This window comes from Osmerus eperlanus, chromosome 28 (genome assembly GCF_963692335.1).
Source record: "Osmerus eperlanus chromosome 28, fOsmEpe2.1, whole genome shotgun sequence".
Taxonomy (NCBI): domain Eukaryota; kingdom Metazoa; phylum Chordata; class Actinopteri; order Osmeriformes; family Osmeridae; genus Osmerus; species Osmerus eperlanus.
Window position 1 is genome coordinate 2,712,872 of NC_085045.1, and position 17,063 is coordinate 2,729,934.

At 49.5% G+C, this 17,063-nt stretch overlaps 2 protein-coding genes across 6 annotated transcripts; both read left to right on the forward strand.

The window, feature by feature from the left end:
- Positions 1-384: 384 nt before the first annotated feature.
- morc2 (MORC family CW-type zinc finger 2) lies at positions 385-12,330 on the forward strand. 3 transcript variants are annotated; one of them, XM_062454545.1, is made up of 28 exons: positions 385-456; positions 1,528-1,635; positions 3,200-3,253; positions 3,484-3,518; positions 3,716-3,784; positions 3,891-3,981; positions 4,084-4,192; positions 4,448-4,607; positions 5,094-5,205; positions 5,348-5,473; positions 5,607-5,686; positions 5,789-5,871; positions 6,020-6,105; positions 6,304-6,444; positions 6,535-6,689; positions 6,780-6,908; positions 7,244-7,349; positions 7,454-7,586; positions 7,686-7,772; positions 7,870-8,142; positions 8,331-8,582; positions 8,894-9,022; positions 9,473-9,530; positions 9,671-9,809; positions 9,892-10,065; positions 10,190-10,283; positions 10,743-10,931; positions 11,358-12,330. In XM_062454545.1, exons 2-28 carry the CDS (start codon positions 1,568-1,570, stop codon positions 11,424-11,426), a joined length of 3,201 nt encoding a protein of 1,066 aa, XP_062310529.1. In that variant the 5' UTR covers positions 385-456; positions 1,528-1,567; the 3' UTR covers positions 11,427-12,330. The 3 variants fall into 3 exon arrangements, with proteins under 3 accessions (XP_062310529.1, XP_062310528.1, XP_062310530.1); XM_062454544.1 differs by having other exon boundaries at positions 402-572; XM_062454546.1 differs by lacking the exon at positions 8,894-9,022 and having other exon boundaries at positions 403-572.
- Positions 12,331-12,408: 78 nt separating this feature from the next.
- LOC134015187 (acyl-CoA dehydrogenase family member 11-like) lies at positions 12,409-17,047 on the forward strand. Of its 3 annotated transcripts, XM_062454551.1 has the most exons (14): positions 12,409-12,465; positions 13,131-13,389; positions 13,514-13,737; positions 13,832-13,931; positions 14,025-14,142; positions 14,284-14,426; positions 14,612-14,764; positions 15,002-15,096; positions 15,206-15,446; positions 15,550-15,642; positions 15,985-16,092; positions 16,224-16,395; positions 16,519-16,585; positions 16,691-17,047. In XM_062454551.1, the coding sequence occupies exons 2-14, from the start codon at positions 13,141-13,143 to the stop codon at positions 16,803-16,805; spliced, it is 1,878 nt and encodes a 625-aa protein (XP_062310535.1). In that variant the 5' UTR covers positions 12,409-12,465; positions 13,131-13,140; the 3' UTR covers positions 16,806-17,047. The 3 variants fall into 3 exon arrangements, 2 of the variants coding, with proteins under 2 accessions (XP_062310535.1, XP_062310532.1); XR_009929077.1 differs by having other exon boundaries at positions 12,457-13,389; positions 15,550-15,670; positions 16,691-16,763; XM_062454548.1 differs by having other exon boundaries at positions 12,457-13,389.
- The last annotated feature ends 16 nt before the right edge of the window (positions 17,048-17,063 follow it).

The following is a 17,063-nucleotide window of genomic DNA, read 5'->3' on the forward strand; positions in this document are numbered from 1 at the left end:
GGTTGGATTCAAGCAGCCTCCAGTGCAGCCACACTGCGAACCTGAAAGGCATCTTTATACAAACTCTCCAGCAACTGTCCCAGTAGGCATTTCATATACACAGCATAATCAACGCACGTGCTCCAAAAGTAACAAACGACGTTTCTTGCTCCAATAAGTTTAGCAAAATATATTAAATATTTATGGACAAAAAATGGATGTCGCTACATTAGTTGCAAAGAAGTTATTTATGCGCTTGCTTTTTCCTATTTGTATAGAGTGACAGAACTATTACCAAATCAGATGAATATGTTCACATTTAAAGGTCTCTTATTGGCTTGTAATACTGGAAAGAGGCGGATTTTGGTTTGGTTCCACCCCTTTTCGTAGCCAGTCCAAAGCTCGAAGAGCTGGACTGGAAGGAGCGATTGAGACAGGTTTCTAGTCTCTACTGCGGCCTACCGTGGAACTGTTAGTGTATGTATTATCGACAGAGAGCTAACTAGCTAGCTATGTCTAATTTCTTCTCATTTCTTTGACGGATATTTCACACGGACCTGGAGTGATTCTGAAGTTTCTTGCCCAGAAAAACGGTTTGCAAATTGGATGATAATACTCATGCGATCTTTGCAGGTGTTAGCTATAACATTTAACAGCTTCACAGAATTCTATGATAAAAAAAAATGTGGGTGTGGGGGAAAACTATAACGAGGTCATTACACCATTTATCGAAGCATGACTACATTGAAAACCTCCAACACTGACAGTTTATCGTATCGCTTAAGCAGCTATTTTGGCAATAAAATGGCGTGAATAATGGGAGACATTGGTGGGCTGATCCACATACATGGCAGACAAACAATGTCGTTCAGAACGAGTAGCTAGGCCTCCCACGTGAGTTTGATCAGTTTTGGGAGACCCGCTTGGAAAGAGGGGGTTATCAAGTTCTACTGGGCGGTCAGAGGGAGTTTTCTGGTCCTAGCCCTGAGAGTAAAGAAAAGGCACTGATGATAAAAATCATAATAGTTTAATGTTCAGATATGCTCAGGTGAAACGTATTGTCAAGATACTCATCCCTCTTGACTGGGTTCGTTTTGCCTCCCTCATCTAGTAGTACATAAAAGTATTAGAGAGCGTAATTTGACTCACAGGAAGTATTGAACAGCGCTTGAAAACGTTCTATTTTCATAAATGTCTGACATTAGACTGCCATAAAACTGAAACAATAAAACGTCTTTCTGAATAAATGATACAGGCTACCTGAAAGTCGCGGGCCTCCTGTACGTCTACAATACTAAAGTAATACAAAACGAAATGGTTTTATTCCACAGAATTATTGTCAGTATCGTTGGTGCAGTAGACACCAAAGTATATCTCGCCCAAAACAGTTTTATGAATGAACTTGAGGATGTTTTTTCAGATAACGTATTCTGAAACAGCAAAACTTCGGAGGTACACTTTCTAACAAGGTGGATGCAAATGTTACTTGCTCACACTAACCCAAAATAGAATGGGGGAAACTTAGAAATCATGGTTCCTACTTTCCAGGGCCTTCAAGAAGACCAGGACATAGTTTAAGTGAAAGGTCATGGCTTTCTCCAACTACAGCAGTCTGAACAGAGCTCAGCTTACCTTTGAGTATCTTCACACCAACTCGTAAGTATAATTTGAGAAATAAACAAACATGCACACAAAACTATTTACAAAAATATCAGGAACCAAGAGGACCCAGCTCAGCAAGAATCGTATTGCACGCTGGTCACTGTTGGTCACTTATCTCACAATTACATGTTTGCGTTCCATATTTCACAGCTCTTTTAACTTTCTTTTATAGAAGGTATTTTATTTTAGAATAACTTAAGCACCACGGATTAAGGTCATGGTTAAAGGTTTAATGTAGCCATCGTCCTTCTGCGGTGATGGACGTACTTGGTGGCGTGAAGGAAGAAAAGATTCACTGAACAGAATCAAAAAGGTGAAGATGTCGAACACTTTATCAATAATTTGCAAGCCTCCGTTTGATGGAGGAGGCGGTACCAACATCAAGGATAGCAGTGGACTGGAGATCATCGGCTGGGAGGGCTGGGCCTCTAGAGATCATTGGCTGGGAGGGCTGGGCCTCTGGATATCATTGGCTGGGAGGGCTGGGCCTCTAGAGATCATTGGCTGGGAGGGCTGGGCCTCTAGAGATCATTGGCTGGGAGGGCTGGGCCTCTGGATATCATTGGCTGGGAGGGCTGGGCCTCTGGATATCATTGGCTGGGAGGGCTGGGCCTCTAGAGATCATTGGCTGGGAGGGCTGGGCCTCTAGAGATCATTGGCTGGGAGGGCTGGGCCTCTGGATATCATTGGCTGGGAGGGCTGGGCCTCTGGATATCATTGGCTGGGAGGGCTGGGCCTCTGGATATCATTGGCTGGGAGGGCTGGGCCTCTAGAGATCATTGGCTGGGAGGGCTGGGCCTCTGGATATCATTGGCTGGGAGGGCTGGGCTTCAACAGTTGCCCATTATCCTTTCCTTCCCCATTCAACACAGCACTACTATTGACCGCCTGCTAACTGGTATCGGTCTAATATGCCTCCAAGCCCACTTCCTGTGAAGCTGACAGGAAGCAGGGCACAGCTATGTGTTGCTGAATGAGACCCTGAACATTAACAGCAAAGCAAGGATTGGATTTGTCATGCAAGACTATTTTAAACAACACGGCTAGCTAGATATGAGACTGGCCAAGACCTTGTACATGAATACCAACACCAGTGACCTAAACCTCTCATTGAGTCCATTTGTATTTCCTGTTTTTAAATGTTGCCACAAAAACCAGGAACATAAAAAGAGACTTTGTGTTTCATATTAAGTTAGAAGCGGTGAGCACCCAGGAAGTGACGTGTCCAGGAGCAAAGATGAGGCTGTAGTCACAGGAAGTAGTAGGTGACAGGATGCACATAGGACCAGTGGATGGAATGATACCCCACACAGAGGACCATAAAAACAAACCTGAAAAGTGCCAAATATATTCAACTGTCACTTTAACTACCTAATACAGAACCGTAGAAGGTCCCTGTGTCAGGGTCATGATTGGTTTGCTTCTGTTAGTCGTGATGTGCACTCACACGACGCTCGCATCCACAGTCTCCCTCATATGTACCTCACAATGCCTATATGTACCTCACAATGCCCATCGAACCAGGTTGACCTCTAAAAGACCGGTTGTTTGTCTCCAGGACGACACACGAGTTCCTGTTTGGAGCACTGGCTGAGCTCGTGGACAACTCCAGGTACAGGCGGTTTCTACAGTGTCGTTTCCTGCATGCTAGACATATTCAAAACACCTCTAATCTACACATCAGTGTGAAGAAAGGCGCGATTTGAGAATGACTGCAGTCTTCTGCGTGTCTCGAACACAAACAAACTCAGACACGGACAGGTCATGAAGTCAGGATAATATTCCATAACAGTCAGGGTAATTCTCATTGGTCTGATCACCTGTCAATCATTTGTCTTACAGGGATGCCAATGCCACCCGAATTGACATCTATACAGGTACATGACTTGCGCACACCCTCACACACTCCCAACACACACACCTCTCCCTGCACACACACACCCACACACTCCCCACACACACACCAACCCCTCCCTGCACACACACACCCACACTCTCCCAAAACACACACCAACATCTCCTTGATTCCGCCTCCTGTTCTGATGCCTCTCTCCTGCTTCCTCCTGACCGGCAGAAAAAAAAGCCGACACACGGGGAGGCTACATGCTCTGTTTCCTTGACGATGGCACTGGAATGGACCCGAGTGAGTGACATCACTCACGTCGTCAGATGACAAAGGATACACAAGTCAAACGCCAGTCCATCACACTAACCTCCCTCCCTCCATCTCTCCTCCACTTGGCTTTCAGACGAGGCGACTCACGTCATCCAGTTTGGAAAGTCCAGCAAGCGCTTTCCAGAGTCCACTCACATCGGCCAGTACGGAAACGGACTGAAATCGTAAGACTTTTCCTTTTCTCCTGATCTCAGATGCCAGCGAGGCCGTGTCCAGTCAGCATATCTGTGGTCGTCACCAGTGTGTCCTAAATGTTTGCCATCCAGGGGCTCCATGAGAATTGGGAAGGACTTCATTTTGTTCACCAAGAAGGACAACACAATTTCCTGCCTGTTCCTGTCCAGAACGTTCCATGAGGAGGAAGGGCTGGATGAGGTGTTTGCCAAATAAATACGTTATTATTTTTAATAATAAATCCCCTCAGTGCTGAGGTGAATGGACTAAGTATACTTGAGTTGTGACCAGAGATGGGAAGTAACAACGTTTTTTTTTAAATCCAGAAACGTTTGTTCAAATTTTTTTTTCCAACCTTTATAGAAGGGGGCGGGAGTATATAAAAAAGGAGGGAGTATATAAAGGGAGTATATAAAAAACAAAGTTTCTAAAGGTTACATTTTTCTTCTTCTTCAGGTGATCGTCCCTTTGCCCACCTGGGACCTGAGGACCCGGATGCCCATCACTGCCGACATGGAGAAGTTCACTGTGGAGACGGGACTCATCTATAAGTACTCCCCCTTTAAAAACGAACAACAGCTGATGGAGCAGTTTAACAAGATCGAGAGCAGCAGTGGTAAGTGTTCAATAACTTTGTGTATGTGTGGGTTGTCATAGCGATTAAACAGCACATGTGTAAATATTGTATTTTTTATCCCAGGTGAGCAAATAAAGGCTTATGAAGCAATACAATGTCAAATACTTCACTCTAACTACACTTCTTAGTGTTTCTCAAGGGTTTCAAATCTAACAGTGGTTACAGCAGGGTCTTTATTGATACTGTTGTTGTGCAAAAAAGCTACTTTTCATCCCTCAATGTGCTCAGAAATAGTTGCCTACTACAACCAACATCCTTGGCACACAAACAGATACTCCCTTTTTCTCCTCCAGCTCGCCGTCAGAGTTGAGATAATGTTCAAGGCTTAGTAAACAGAGTTGAACTGAGACAGGCCTCTAACGGCAGTTTACACCGAGTAAAACATCAAACTTCAATAACAAGGTGTGTTTGTGGCCATGTAATTGTGTGATCTGCTAAACTTGTGTGGTGTGTGTGTCGGTGCAGGGACCCTGGTGATCATCTACAACTTGAAGCTGATGGACAACAGAGAGCCTGAGCTGGACGTGGAGACAGACCACCAGGACATCCTGATGGCTGGGACTCTCTCAGAGGGCGTGTGAGTACCCCCCCTGTCCTGCTTCCCCATCTTGCCCCCCCCATCCTGCCCCCCCCCCCCCTCACCACGCCGGCTCACCTCACCGTGCATGCGGTCAGAGATGTATACAGCCCGTCGATGACATCACATCCTCTCACCGCAGGAAGCCAGAGCGCCGGTCGTTCCGAGCGTACGCCGCCATTCTGTACATCGACCCTCGCATGAGGATCTTCATCCAGGGACACAAAGTGAGGACCAAGAGGATGTCCTGCTGTCTGTACAAACCCAGGTAACAAGACCGTGTCAGAGGTCACAGCCCGGACACGACCGGGTCTCCTCGTCTAAACTCTCCTCCTCAGCCTCTTCTACAACCGTTTAAATGTCTTTTGAATGGCTTCAGAACTAACCGAGAGTCTTCTCAGGGTGTACAAGTACACGTCGACCCGCTTCAAAACCCGCGCTGAGCAGGAAGTGAAGAAGGCCGATCACCTCGCCAAGATCGGTGAGTCCAGCTTGAAGGACTCAGCCTGTAGCACCCTGTCTAAGGGTCACTGGGCCAACTGTTGACCCTGCGTGTGTGTGTGGTGTGGTGTGTGTGTTTCAGCGGAGGAGAAGGCTCGCGAAGCGGAGAGCCAGAGTTTAGCAGTTGAAGCCAAATTGGGAGGTGACCTGTCCAAGGATGCACGAGTAAGATTTCAGCCAACGTCGCTCTTACATTGTAATATAAAGGCCTAGCTCGTTGTTACTCGTTGTAGTAGATATATCGCATGCAGTCATACAATAAAGTCTTTTTTATTCTATTGTGTGAGTCCTCTAACCTCCCGCTCTGCCACAGGCCTCTCTGAGGAAGGCCCAGGACTCCGCCATGATGCTGCGCCGCGACGCAGACATGAAGAAGAAGATCCTGGAGTCCAAACAAAGGTCTGACAGGACTACAGATGCTACATTCAGAACCCAATTTTTATCCTCCGGGTTAAATAAAAATAGATCAAATACTTTGATTTGTACTGTACTTGACAGGATGAGTCACTTGTATCATGAAGGCATCTCGACAGAATGTCTACGTTCTGTATTTGGCGGTATAATAACTTTTTGCGTCCTCCCTCCCTCTCATCTCAGGGCGCTGAAGGAGCCCAAGGAGCTGAACTTCATCTTCGGCGTGAACATCGACCAGCGGGACCTGGACGGCATGTTCGTGTACAACTGCTCCCGCCTCATCAAGATGTACGAGAAGACGGGACCCCAGCTGGAGGGCGGCATGTGAGTGTGACCACCACACCCGCCACGCTCTCAGTCCCCTCTGTCTGTGTGTGTGTGTCTAACTGACACGCCCGTGTGTGTGTTCTCCAGGGCGTGTGGGGGCGTGGTGGGCGTGGTGGACGTGCCCTACGTGGTGCTGGAGCCCACTCACAACAAGCAGGACTTTGCGGACGCTAAAGAATACAGGCATCTTCTGAAAGCCATGGGAGAACATCTCGCCCAGTACTGGAAGGACAGCAACATCGGTGAGACACGCCGCAGGCTCTCTGTTCCTCTGATGCTGCCAACGTGGGCCTGTGTGTTCAAGCCTGTGTGTGTGTGTGTGTGTGTTGCAGCTCAGAAGGGCATCGTGAAGTTCTGGGATGAGTTTGGCTACCTGTCAGCCAGCTGGTCAGCTCCGCCCTCCTCAGAGCAGCGCTACAAGAGGCGACGGGCCATGGAGATTCCCCTCACCATACAGTGTGGTGAGACACACACACACACACACAACCATACAGTGTGGTGAGACACACACACACACAACCATACAGTGTGGTGAGACACACACACACACACACACAACCATACAGTGTGGTGAGACACACACACACACACACAACCATACAGTGTGGTGAGATACACACACACACACTCAGATTGGCATACTCGCCATAGAGATTCCTATCACTGCGTAACCACATTCACCCTAATAAACAAGTGTGGTTACACACACACAGACAGACAAACGGAAATGCACACACGTATGGCTACACACACAGAGAGAGAGAGGGTGTGAACTGTGTGTTTGTGTGTTGTCTAGATAAGTGTTTAAAGTGGAGGACGCTGCCGTTCCAGATGGATGCTGTGGACAGACGCTACCCCGACAGCTGGGTGTGTCTGATGAACCCAGACAGCACCCAGGACAGGTACACACACACGTAATACACACACACGTAATACACACACACGTAATACACACACACACACATGTAAACCCAGTGAGTCACACAGGCGTGTGGCGTGCCTGCAGGTGTGACGCGGCAGAGCAGAAGCAGAACCTGCCCTGTGGGGCTCTCAGGAAGGTGGTGCAGACGGCCGAGGACAAACAGAAGGAGCTGGCAGAGAAGATCAGACTGCAGCAGGAGAAGTTGCAGGCCCTGCAGGTACACACACACACACTCAGCGTGTGGGCGGGGAGGACGGGGGGCTCTGTGTGTGAGGGTCTGCTCACTGTGGTGTGTTTTGGGTTCTGGACCTGATAGAAAACCAGCACCATCAAATCGTCCGCAGACCTGAAGAAGCTCCCTCTGGACGTCAGCATGAGACCTGCCTCCGAGGGCTCTCCTCAGGTACACACACACACACACACTTAACTGTGTCCTGGGATTATTTAGTCTGGAAATATTGATCTCCTGCTCACTACTGACCTCCTGCTCTGTCTCCCAGGCCACCAGGTCGTCTGAGAGAGTCCTCACCCGGCCTCGCTCCCCTCCTCTCCCCTTCCACCTCAAAAACGCTCCCAGCATCCCGCCCCCGGTCACCCGGACGCCCGCTGTCTCGGCCCGGTCGCCACGAACATCCGCACCTCCTCCGGCACCCAAAGTCGAACAATCCCGAGCCAGAGCTGCAGCTAAGACGCTGCCACCTGGAGCAAAGCCCGCCCCTAAAGCCCCAGCCAAAGCACCAGCTAAAACTCCCCCAGCCAGCCGGAACTCTCGGGTAAGTGTGTGTGTCTGTGTGTGTGTGTGTTCATTAAGTACAGCAGTCAGTGTCAATGCTGATCTGATAGTGCTGTCTTAAGGGTTTAGGTTGGTTGTAGGTGCTGATTTGTGAGCATCAGGGAAGTTTTCTGTGACAAGAGAACCAAAGTTTGATCTGATGATCTTATGGTGTTTGTTTCCACTCAGACACCAACCAAGCCGTCAACCGCCAGAACCTCCGCTCTGGGCAACACACGCAAGAGAGTGGTGGAGGAAGATGAGAGTGAGGAGGAAGACGAGGAAGAACAGGAGGAGGAGGAGGAGGAGAAGGAGGAAGACAGTGAAGAGGAGAGCGAGGAGGAAATACTGCCCAGGAAATCCAAGATGGCCACCGCCGCAGGGAGCCGAGGAAAAGCTGTGGAAAAGGCCACTCCTGCCAAGAGGGGCAAAGTGAATGAGGTACAAACATGCACTCACACACACACACACATGTACATACACATGCATAGTCACACACACACGTCTTCAAGGTTTACAGGTGAGGATCAAATATAACCTCCATCAGTGAAAGGCGTATTAGATGAAGCAGTGAGACAGGCAGGTAATGGTTGTAATGGGGCACAGAGAACCAAGGGACTCCCGTACACTGTCACCACACAGCCTGAGCAGCAGTGGGAGAAGACCAGGCCCACCTGGCCAGAGTCCTTCAGGTAGGACTAAGATGATACCAGAGCTGTCAGTCAGAGCTTCTGCCATGTTCACCCCCCCAGCCTGGAAAGAGGGGCGTGAACGCCACGGCAACACGGCCACCCCCCGCCACCCCGCCCTCAGCCAGCAAAGCCACACCCGCCTCCACCCCTAAACCCGCCCCCTCCGCGCAAGCCGGGTCTAAAACCAAGGTACTGACTGGTGACTGCCCACCCCCCCTCTCGACAACCACAGAGAGCAAGAGATTACAAACCTCTCTGAATAGTCCTATCTCTCCCTCCTAACCCAATCAAAACAGTCCTATCTCTCCCTCCTAACCCAATCAAAACAGTCCTATCTCTCCCTCCTAACCCAATCAAAACAGTCCTATCTCTCCCTCCTAACCCAATCAAAACAGTCCTATCTCTCCCTCCTAACCCAATCAAAACAGTCCTATCTCTCCCTCCTAACTCTTCAAATCCGTCTTCCTATCTCGATCCTTACTAGACTGCTCCTCCATCTTCTTGAACTCCAACCGGTTCTATTCTCCTCTGGTCTCAAGTCTTCATAGATTGTCTTGGGAAGCAGGGCTCTCTCTCTCCCTCTGGGTGCTGGTTCTATTAGAGAGCGGGGTCCCTGTCTGATCTGTGCTGCATCTGCAGGTATCCGATGACGACCACGATAACGACCCTGAGAAGGACTTGAAGAACACTCAGAAAGGTGAGACATGACCTGAACTCCAGGTGAACTCTCCTCTTGTACATCTGCTCAGTGGACCCTGGACTGGAACTCTCTGTGTGTCTGTGTGTGTGTGTGTCTGTGTGTGTGTGTGTCTGTGTGTGTGTGTGTCCTCTGGTTAGACAAGGGTCTGCTGGTGGAAGTTCGCGTCAACAAGGAATGGTACACTGGGAAAGTGGTTGCCGTGGAGACAAACAAACAGAGCGTGCGCTGGAAGGTGAAGTTTGACTACGTCCCCAGGTCCACCCCGAAAGACCGCTGGTGAGGTCACCCTTCCTGAGTATGAATATTTGTGTTTTGTCCGGTTTGTCTTTCGCTGACGTTGGCGTGTGTGTGTTTGCAGGGTGTTTAAAGGCAGCGAGGATGTAAGGTTGATGAGGCCCCCTTCCCCAATCACACAGACACCAGACACACAGCAGGGGGCGGAGCCAGAGAAAGGCCCTTCCCCCATGGAGCCAGACACCACCCAACCAGGAACCAGTCGAGAGGTGACTGAGAGCCTGGTCACCATGATGAGGTAACGTGAAAACGCTCCTCTTTTCTGGAACCATCCGGAGGAGGGAGAGGGGGCCTGGGGGTGAAGGGAATACAGGTGTCTGACCTTACTCTCTCTCTGTGTGTGTGTGTGTGTGCCTCTCCAGGACACTGCTGCGGTATTTCTTCCCTCCTGACTTCCGGATCCCCAAGGACGACGTCAACAGCATGACAGCCGAGGAGCTGGTGGCCTTTCCCATGGTGAGCCTGACCCCCCCCCCCCCTCATCTGTACCTAGGAAGACCCCAGCGCTCCTTTAGATATGAAACCATCTGCACATCTCATGGTCTCATACACAGCCATATTCAGGGTTCCCATGGGCCTTGAAAATCCCTGAAAGGTTAGTGAAATAGTTAGTGAAGGTAAAGTAAGGCCACGAACTTTGAAAGTGCTCAAATCCACAGTTGAGACACACAGATCTCTCTCTCTCTCTCTCTCTCTCTCTCTCTCTCTCTCTCTCTCTCTCTCTCTATATATATATATATATATATAAGGTGTGGGGGGGGGAAATCGCTAACATTTATGTGAATCGTTTTTTTTTCGTGAATCGATTTTTTATCGAATCGTGACCCCAAGAATCGATTAGAATCATGAGGTACCAAAAGATTCCCACCCCTAATATATATACTGAGAACATGTGTGTGTGTGTCTCCTCTGTAGAAGGAGTACTTCCAGCAGTACGAGCTGGGCCTGCAGGCGCTGTGTAACTCGTACCAGAACCGTGCGGACGCCAGGGCCAAGGCAGTGGAGGAGAAGAGCAGCAGCGCCGAGACCAAGCTGAAGGAGGCGGACGAGAAGCTGCAGAAGCTGCGGACCAACATCGTGGCCCTGCTGCAGAAGGTCCAGGAGGTAAACCCCGCTCACGCTCACTGTGTTCGCACGGACTGTTCAGAAGGAATGCGTGCAGGGTAGGGCTATGCTGGACGGAAGGGTTTAGGGTTTGGATACGAGATGCCAAGTACTGCTTTCTCTCTCTGTCGCTCTCTCTGTCTCTCTCCCTCCCTCAAACTCTACCACACACACTCTCACGCTCGCTGTGTTTGCAGGGACTGTTCTAGAGGAATGTGTGCAGGGTAGGGCTATACTGGACGGAAGGGTTTAGGGTTTGGATACGAGATGCCAAGTACTGCTCTCTCTGTCTCTGTCGCTCTCTCTGTCTCTCTCCCTCCCTCACACTATCACACACACACTATCTCACTCTCTCCCTCACACTCTATCACACACACTGTCTCACCCTCTCACACGCACAGTAACTAACATGTGACCCTCCTGCAGGACATTGACATAAACACAGACGATGAACTGGACGCCTACATAGAAGACCTGCTCACCAAGGGAGACTAAACCACAGAAGAGGAAAGGCCGGAGAGGAGAGAGAGGCTCCTGGACTCCTGACAGGACGAACACACGCTCTGCTCTCTCTCCCTCCTCTCACCACCAGCGCTCTGTTCGATCGAGGGCTTGGGGTTTCATCTTGCCAATCCATGCCAACGCGCTTCTGTGTTCGTGGGGCGGAGGGCATGGTCTACACGCGCACACACGTCCTGAGCACAGGGGAACGAACCCCTCTGTTGATTAGACTCCTGTTTGTTTTTATAAAACTGCAGTATTTTTCACCTTATATCGTTTCTGTTTAACTGGTCGTCCGTGTTCTCTCTGGGTTTGGATGGGTTCTAGGGCATGTTTTCATTTTAGTCCATTTGTATATCAGCTAGCAACTCTATGTAAAATCTATATTATATTACAGTAGGGCCAACCAGTCTTGATTTGTTCGTGTCAAATCTGTCCTGAATCTGTGGGTTTGATGCCTTTTACTGGGTCTGTTTAACAGTCTTGTGTTGACCCGTGATTGGAAGTATGTGTGAGAAGCATTACTGAAGCAGTCCGTGTACTAGCACTCACCAGGTTCATCCTTTTCTCCTCAGAGTAGTCTATCTACCTATTGTGTTGCTTGGGTATCGCACTCACGAAATGTAACTACTTACTGCGTTTTATCAGTATGGTTATGTCCACACCGCCCTTGTTATTGTGACTTGACTGTTCTCTGTGTTCGTTTTGATCTCTTATCGTTTTTTGAATAATCATTTGTTGAGTTACCCAAAGGTCTGTGTTCATATTATATTCGGTGCCCATGTTTCTTCTAAAATATATTTTTACCATGTCATGGCAACATTTTATTGAAAGGTGCACGTAATATGACCTTTGTATTACCATTAAAGAAAAATAAAGTATTTTTCACTGATCTACATATGGAGCAACAATACAAAAGTTCCATAACTATTCCACTGAAATGTGTTTTTGTCACGTGATGTTGCAGTCGGTCATCCAGGGTGGGACTTTTATTTTGAAAGAAATTATAGTGCTTTTGGAAGGGGTTGAAGAGGTAAGGTAGCTACGCAGATTGTCAACAAAACTACGTTTTTTCCATAGGAATAATGCTTGAGTGTCAGCTTGAAATTAAATACTTCTATAAATGTACATACTTAAGTGAATGCATTAACTTAACACAACTAAAAACCTATCTTGGCATGACTCATTCAGTGTATGTTTACTTTATGCGGTTCTTTAACAAAAGAAAATACGGAAAATAACAATGCCAGTTTAGATCCTAGTTTTGTGTTATGCAAAAATACCTGTTAATATTGTCATTCTGGAAGAACGGAAGACAATTGCATTGCTTGCCTCTGGTGACCCTTGACACAGTTTCGCGAAGTTGAGGCGATTTTGAAAAACATTAGAACTAGCACGTAGTACCTCCTTCAATCAAGGCATTATTAAAGGGATATTTCACTAGTCAAGTCCATTTTATTTTTCCCACTAGGGGAAATTTGTTTGTAGACAGGTATTAAAACACATTCAATCATAAATACTACATAAACAGCATACCTGACACCACACAGAGACCACAATACAATTAATTACAGTACAAGGATCACTACATAAACAGCACTCGGACTAAAATGTTAACGTTTAATATCAGCTAGCAAAATAAAAATGGCCAATCATCTGCACATGCAAGTCAATGCAACCTAAGTCATTATATTTCAGCCAATTCCTAATGATGTCAGTGAGGCGGCTGTTCCTCAATTGTCAGGTAACGGGAAACCGTTACCGGGTCGTCCGCGAGGTCACCACTCGGCCTGACAGTGTGGTTCAGCATGCAGACAACGAGTGGGAGGCAGAGGGGCATCCGGTGTTCTCCCGTGCTGGAATAGGGGCGTTCTTCCAAGACAGACCAGTGCTGAAGAACCCCTTCCTAGAAGATGCACTGCTTAAAAGCTACCTTAGGAGACATGTTCCTCATCAGGTGAGTAGGCCAACAAGGACTGTTAGCTTCAGAGCTGCCTTAGCTTCACTAGGATAACAGTGATGGCTGTGTCTTCAAATGTTCAAAACATTGCCATCACCAATATCTGTCTGTGTTTTCAAAGGCTGTGTTGTCAGACCTGTGTCAGTTTGGGGAGAAGTTGTCTACGGAGGTGGATGGGTGGGGTCGGGAGTGTGAGGTCACGCCTCCTACGCTTGTGCACTTTGATCCCTGGGGTCGCCGCGTCGACCACATAGTGACCTCTCCCGCCTGGGGACGCATGAAGGACCTTTCCGCAAAGGAGGGGATGGTTGCTATTGGATACGAGAGGACCTATGGCGAGTGGAGGTCAGGCCACCCAACTGTCATCTTTCACTGTGCTTCCACATTCCCTCAAACTTGTACAAATGCGTGTGTGTGTGTGTGTGTGTGTGTGTTTCAGCCGTGTGTACCAGATGAGTAAGCTGTACATGTACTCTCCTTCCTCTGGCCTCTTCACCTGTCCTCTGGCCATGACTGATGGAGCTGCCAAAGTCATGCAGGTGCATCATGGGAAAAAGGCCCTCAGCGGTCCACTTTGTGTTTGTCATCAGAATCCTTATATTTGTGCCTCTGTGTTCACATGTCCCATGTAGTCTCTGGGAGTGCCCTGGACTGTGGAGGAGGCTTTCGGCCGCTTGACCAGCCGTGACCCTGACAGGTTCTGGACGTCCGGCCAGTGGATGACCGAACGAAGGGGAGGTTCTGACGTGGGTCAGTCCCCCCCCCCGTCTCAGTACGGGCCGTAGCCGTCGGCGATCGCCCAGCAGTGGATTCTGATTGGATGAAAATAAAAAAAACACCCTGTCGTTTGTCTACTGCTGCATGTGTTTCTGAGTGTCTCTGTCTCTACAGGAAGTGGGACTGAGACGGTGGCAGTGCGGCAGGGAGATGGCTCGTACAAGCTACACGGCTTCAAGTGGTTCACGTCCGCAACCGACGCGGATGTGACCCTCACCCTGGCCAGAGTCCAGGACAGAAAAGGATCCACCACACAGGTACCGCACCTCTCACTCGGGTCATCGTCCGAAATCCTCGTATCTCTCCTCTACTTCACTCCACCTCTCCACACGGGACGCAGAAGCTTTACTGTGTGTCTCCCATCTGTCACTCCTCATTGCCATCTCTCGACACACCTCCAACCTATGTGTGTGTGTGTGTGTGTCTTGTCCAATCTCTCCAGGGCAGCAGAGGGTTGTCTCTCTTCTATGCGGAGGTGAGCCGGGATCAGGACGGCCTGCTGAGGGGCATCGAGGTCCAGAGGCTGAAGGACAAGCTGGGCACCAGACAGATGCCCACAGCTGAGCTGCTGCTGGACGGCCTGCCCGCACACAAGGTCCGCTCAACGCCCCACAATCCCCCAATAGTAGGGTTCATTTGAGCTTATGTGGATGGGAGTCGATCATTGGTAGAGTATTCGACTGCGGAGGGGTGCGCAGGTTCAACTCCCAACTCTGTACATGGTTTTGTTTATAACGTCTGCTGTTCGAATACGTTGCATGTCGTCGCATTAATGCTACAGTAGGATTCATCTGTGGACTGAGCAGCATTTAAACACAGTTTGAATGTTCAGTTGTCAGAAGACGGAAGGGGCGTGGCCTCCATCGCCAACATGCTGACGGTGACTCGGATCCACAACAGTGTGGCGGCAGTAGGAGCCATGAGGAGGTACTTCCTGTTTCCTGCTTCCTGCTGAACCGACTTCATAAGATGATTCAAAACCAACAAATGTTTTACGTGCTTTATGTTTCGTGAATAGTGTGTGTGTGTGTCACAGGGTGGTCCAGCTGTCTCGCGACTATGCCACCCGCCGCACTGCCTTTGGGAAGCTCCTGAAGGAGCACCCTCTCCACATGCAGACGTTGGCCAGGCTGGAGGTGGAGACTCGCGGGGCCTTCCTGCTCGTCATGGACGTGTGCCGCCTGATTGGCCGAGAGGAAACTGGACACGCCTCCCAGCTGGAGGCCCACCTCTTGCGCTTGCTCACACCTGTGGCCAAACTCTACACTGGGAAACAGGTGGTTCACCTCACGCCCGTACACACACACACGCCAGGTAGACGGAGGTGTGTATTGGTTGTTGTGAAAGTTTCTATAAATTGTTCCATGTGTTGGCCCTCAGGCGGTTGCTGTGGTGTCAGAGGGTCTGGAGAGTTTCGGGGGACAGGGCTACATTGAAGACACCGGGTTACCAGGACTACTCAGGGATGCACAGGTGGGTCACCTGACTCAGGGACGCACAGGTGTGAGGGCCTGGATTCATGATGTCTCATGCAAGCGGGACCTGTTGTATCTCACTCTCCCTCTAACTCTCTATTTCTGTTTTCCTCTCTCTCATCTCTCTCTATCTAACCTTCTTCCACTAACTCCTCTATTTCCCTCTCTCTCCCTCCCTCTCTCCCTCCCTCTCCCTCCCCTCTCTCCCTCCCCTCTCTCCCTCCCTCCCTTTCTCTCTCCCTCCCCTCTCCCTCCCTCCCCTCTCCCTCCCTCCCTCCCTCCCTCCCTCCTCCCTCCCTCCCTCCCTCCCTCCCCTCTCTCTCCCCCCTCCCTCCCCCAGGTGTTAAGCATCTGGGAGGGGACGACCAACGTGCTGTCCCTGGACGTGCTGCGCTGTGTGGCTCGCAGCTCCGGGCAGGTTCTCCAGGCCTACTTCACCTACACCAAGGTCAGCGCCCGTGGACGAGGCGGACAGCCTCAGACACTTGGGACAGACACTGTCCCAACGTCATTCTGCCGTGTACCAACCTGTTCACATGCTCTCCCACCCCTCCTCTCCTCTGTCCCCCTGGCCCCCAGACCCTGCTGGAGGCGGCCTCTGGTGTCCCTGCCCTGGCCCCGGCCGTGGCGGCTGTAGACAGCGCCCTCTCTGGACTGGGGGTCTTTGTGCAGGCAGCAGCCAGCAGGCCTCCCAGCTACCTGCAGCTGGCGGCTAGAGACTTGGCATACAGTCTGGCTCGCATCTACATGGGTACGTAGCCTGGCGTACAGCACACACACTCACTCACTCACACACTCACACACACACACACAGATGTGTTTATCATAAGCTTGAACCGTGGAGACTGACTTGAATCTAATGTGTGTGATTTAGGTGCTCTGCTTATTGACCATGCCTCCTGGGAGGAAGCCTGTTCTACTGATGTCTATGCAGCACTCAGGTTAGTACACACACACACACTGTACATGTAATATCACATACAATATGTCACATGTTGGCGGGGATATGTTACATATCACAATAACACAACATCTGTGTCTCTCAGGTGGTGTGAGCAGGACTTGTGTCCAGTGGTCAGCCAGGAGAAAAGAGGTTGTTACGAACCCAGGACCCCGCCCCTTGATGCTGCTTTGGTCTACGGGGAACCAATCTGTGACTGAGTACCTCCAAATGAGCCAATCACATCCTATTTTTATGCTGCCTTAAAATGGACATTTAAGTGTAATGACACACCCTTATGTCAGCCTTCATGTGATCCACCAGAAATTACTCTCTGGTGAAAAGTTGTGGATATGGGATTTTTCATGATTATATTCCTTTTGGAGACAAAATTTACCATTATACCAAAAATAGTACTTTTCCAATGCCGTGAACTGTGAAATTAAAATGTTATTTAATCTGAGCCGTGTCGTGTATGA

What these genes read in the sequence shown, in the direction of transcription:
- morc2 (XM_062454545.1), top strand. Translation starts at nt 1,568, where the DNA reads ATGGCTTTCTCCAACTACAGCAGTCTGAACAGAGCTCAGCTTACCTTT. An exon ending in ATCCTGGAGTCCAAACAAAG is followed by an intron (nt 6,106 to 6,303) that starts GTCTGACAGGAC and finishes CTCTCATCTCAG; the next exon opens with GGCGCTGAAGGAGCCCAAGG. An exon ending in AGAAGTTGCAGGCCCTGCAG is followed by an intron (nt 7,587 to 7,685) that starts GTACACACACAC and finishes TGGACCTGATAG; the next exon opens with AAAACCAGCACCATCAAATC.
- LOC134015187 (XM_062454548.1), top strand. Translation starts at nt 13,105, where the DNA reads ATGCAACCTAAGTCATTATATTTCAGCCAATTCCTAATGATGTCAGTG. An exon ending in GAGCTGCCAAAGTCATGCAG is followed by an intron (nt 13,932 to 14,024) that starts GTGCATCATGGG and finishes TGTCCCATGTAG; the next exon opens with TCTCTGGGAGTGCCCTGGAC. An exon ending in GACTACTCAGGGATGCACAG is followed by an intron (nt 15,643 to 15,984) that starts GTGGGTCACCTG and finishes TCCCTCCCCCAG; the next exon opens with GTGTTAAGCATCTGGGAGGG.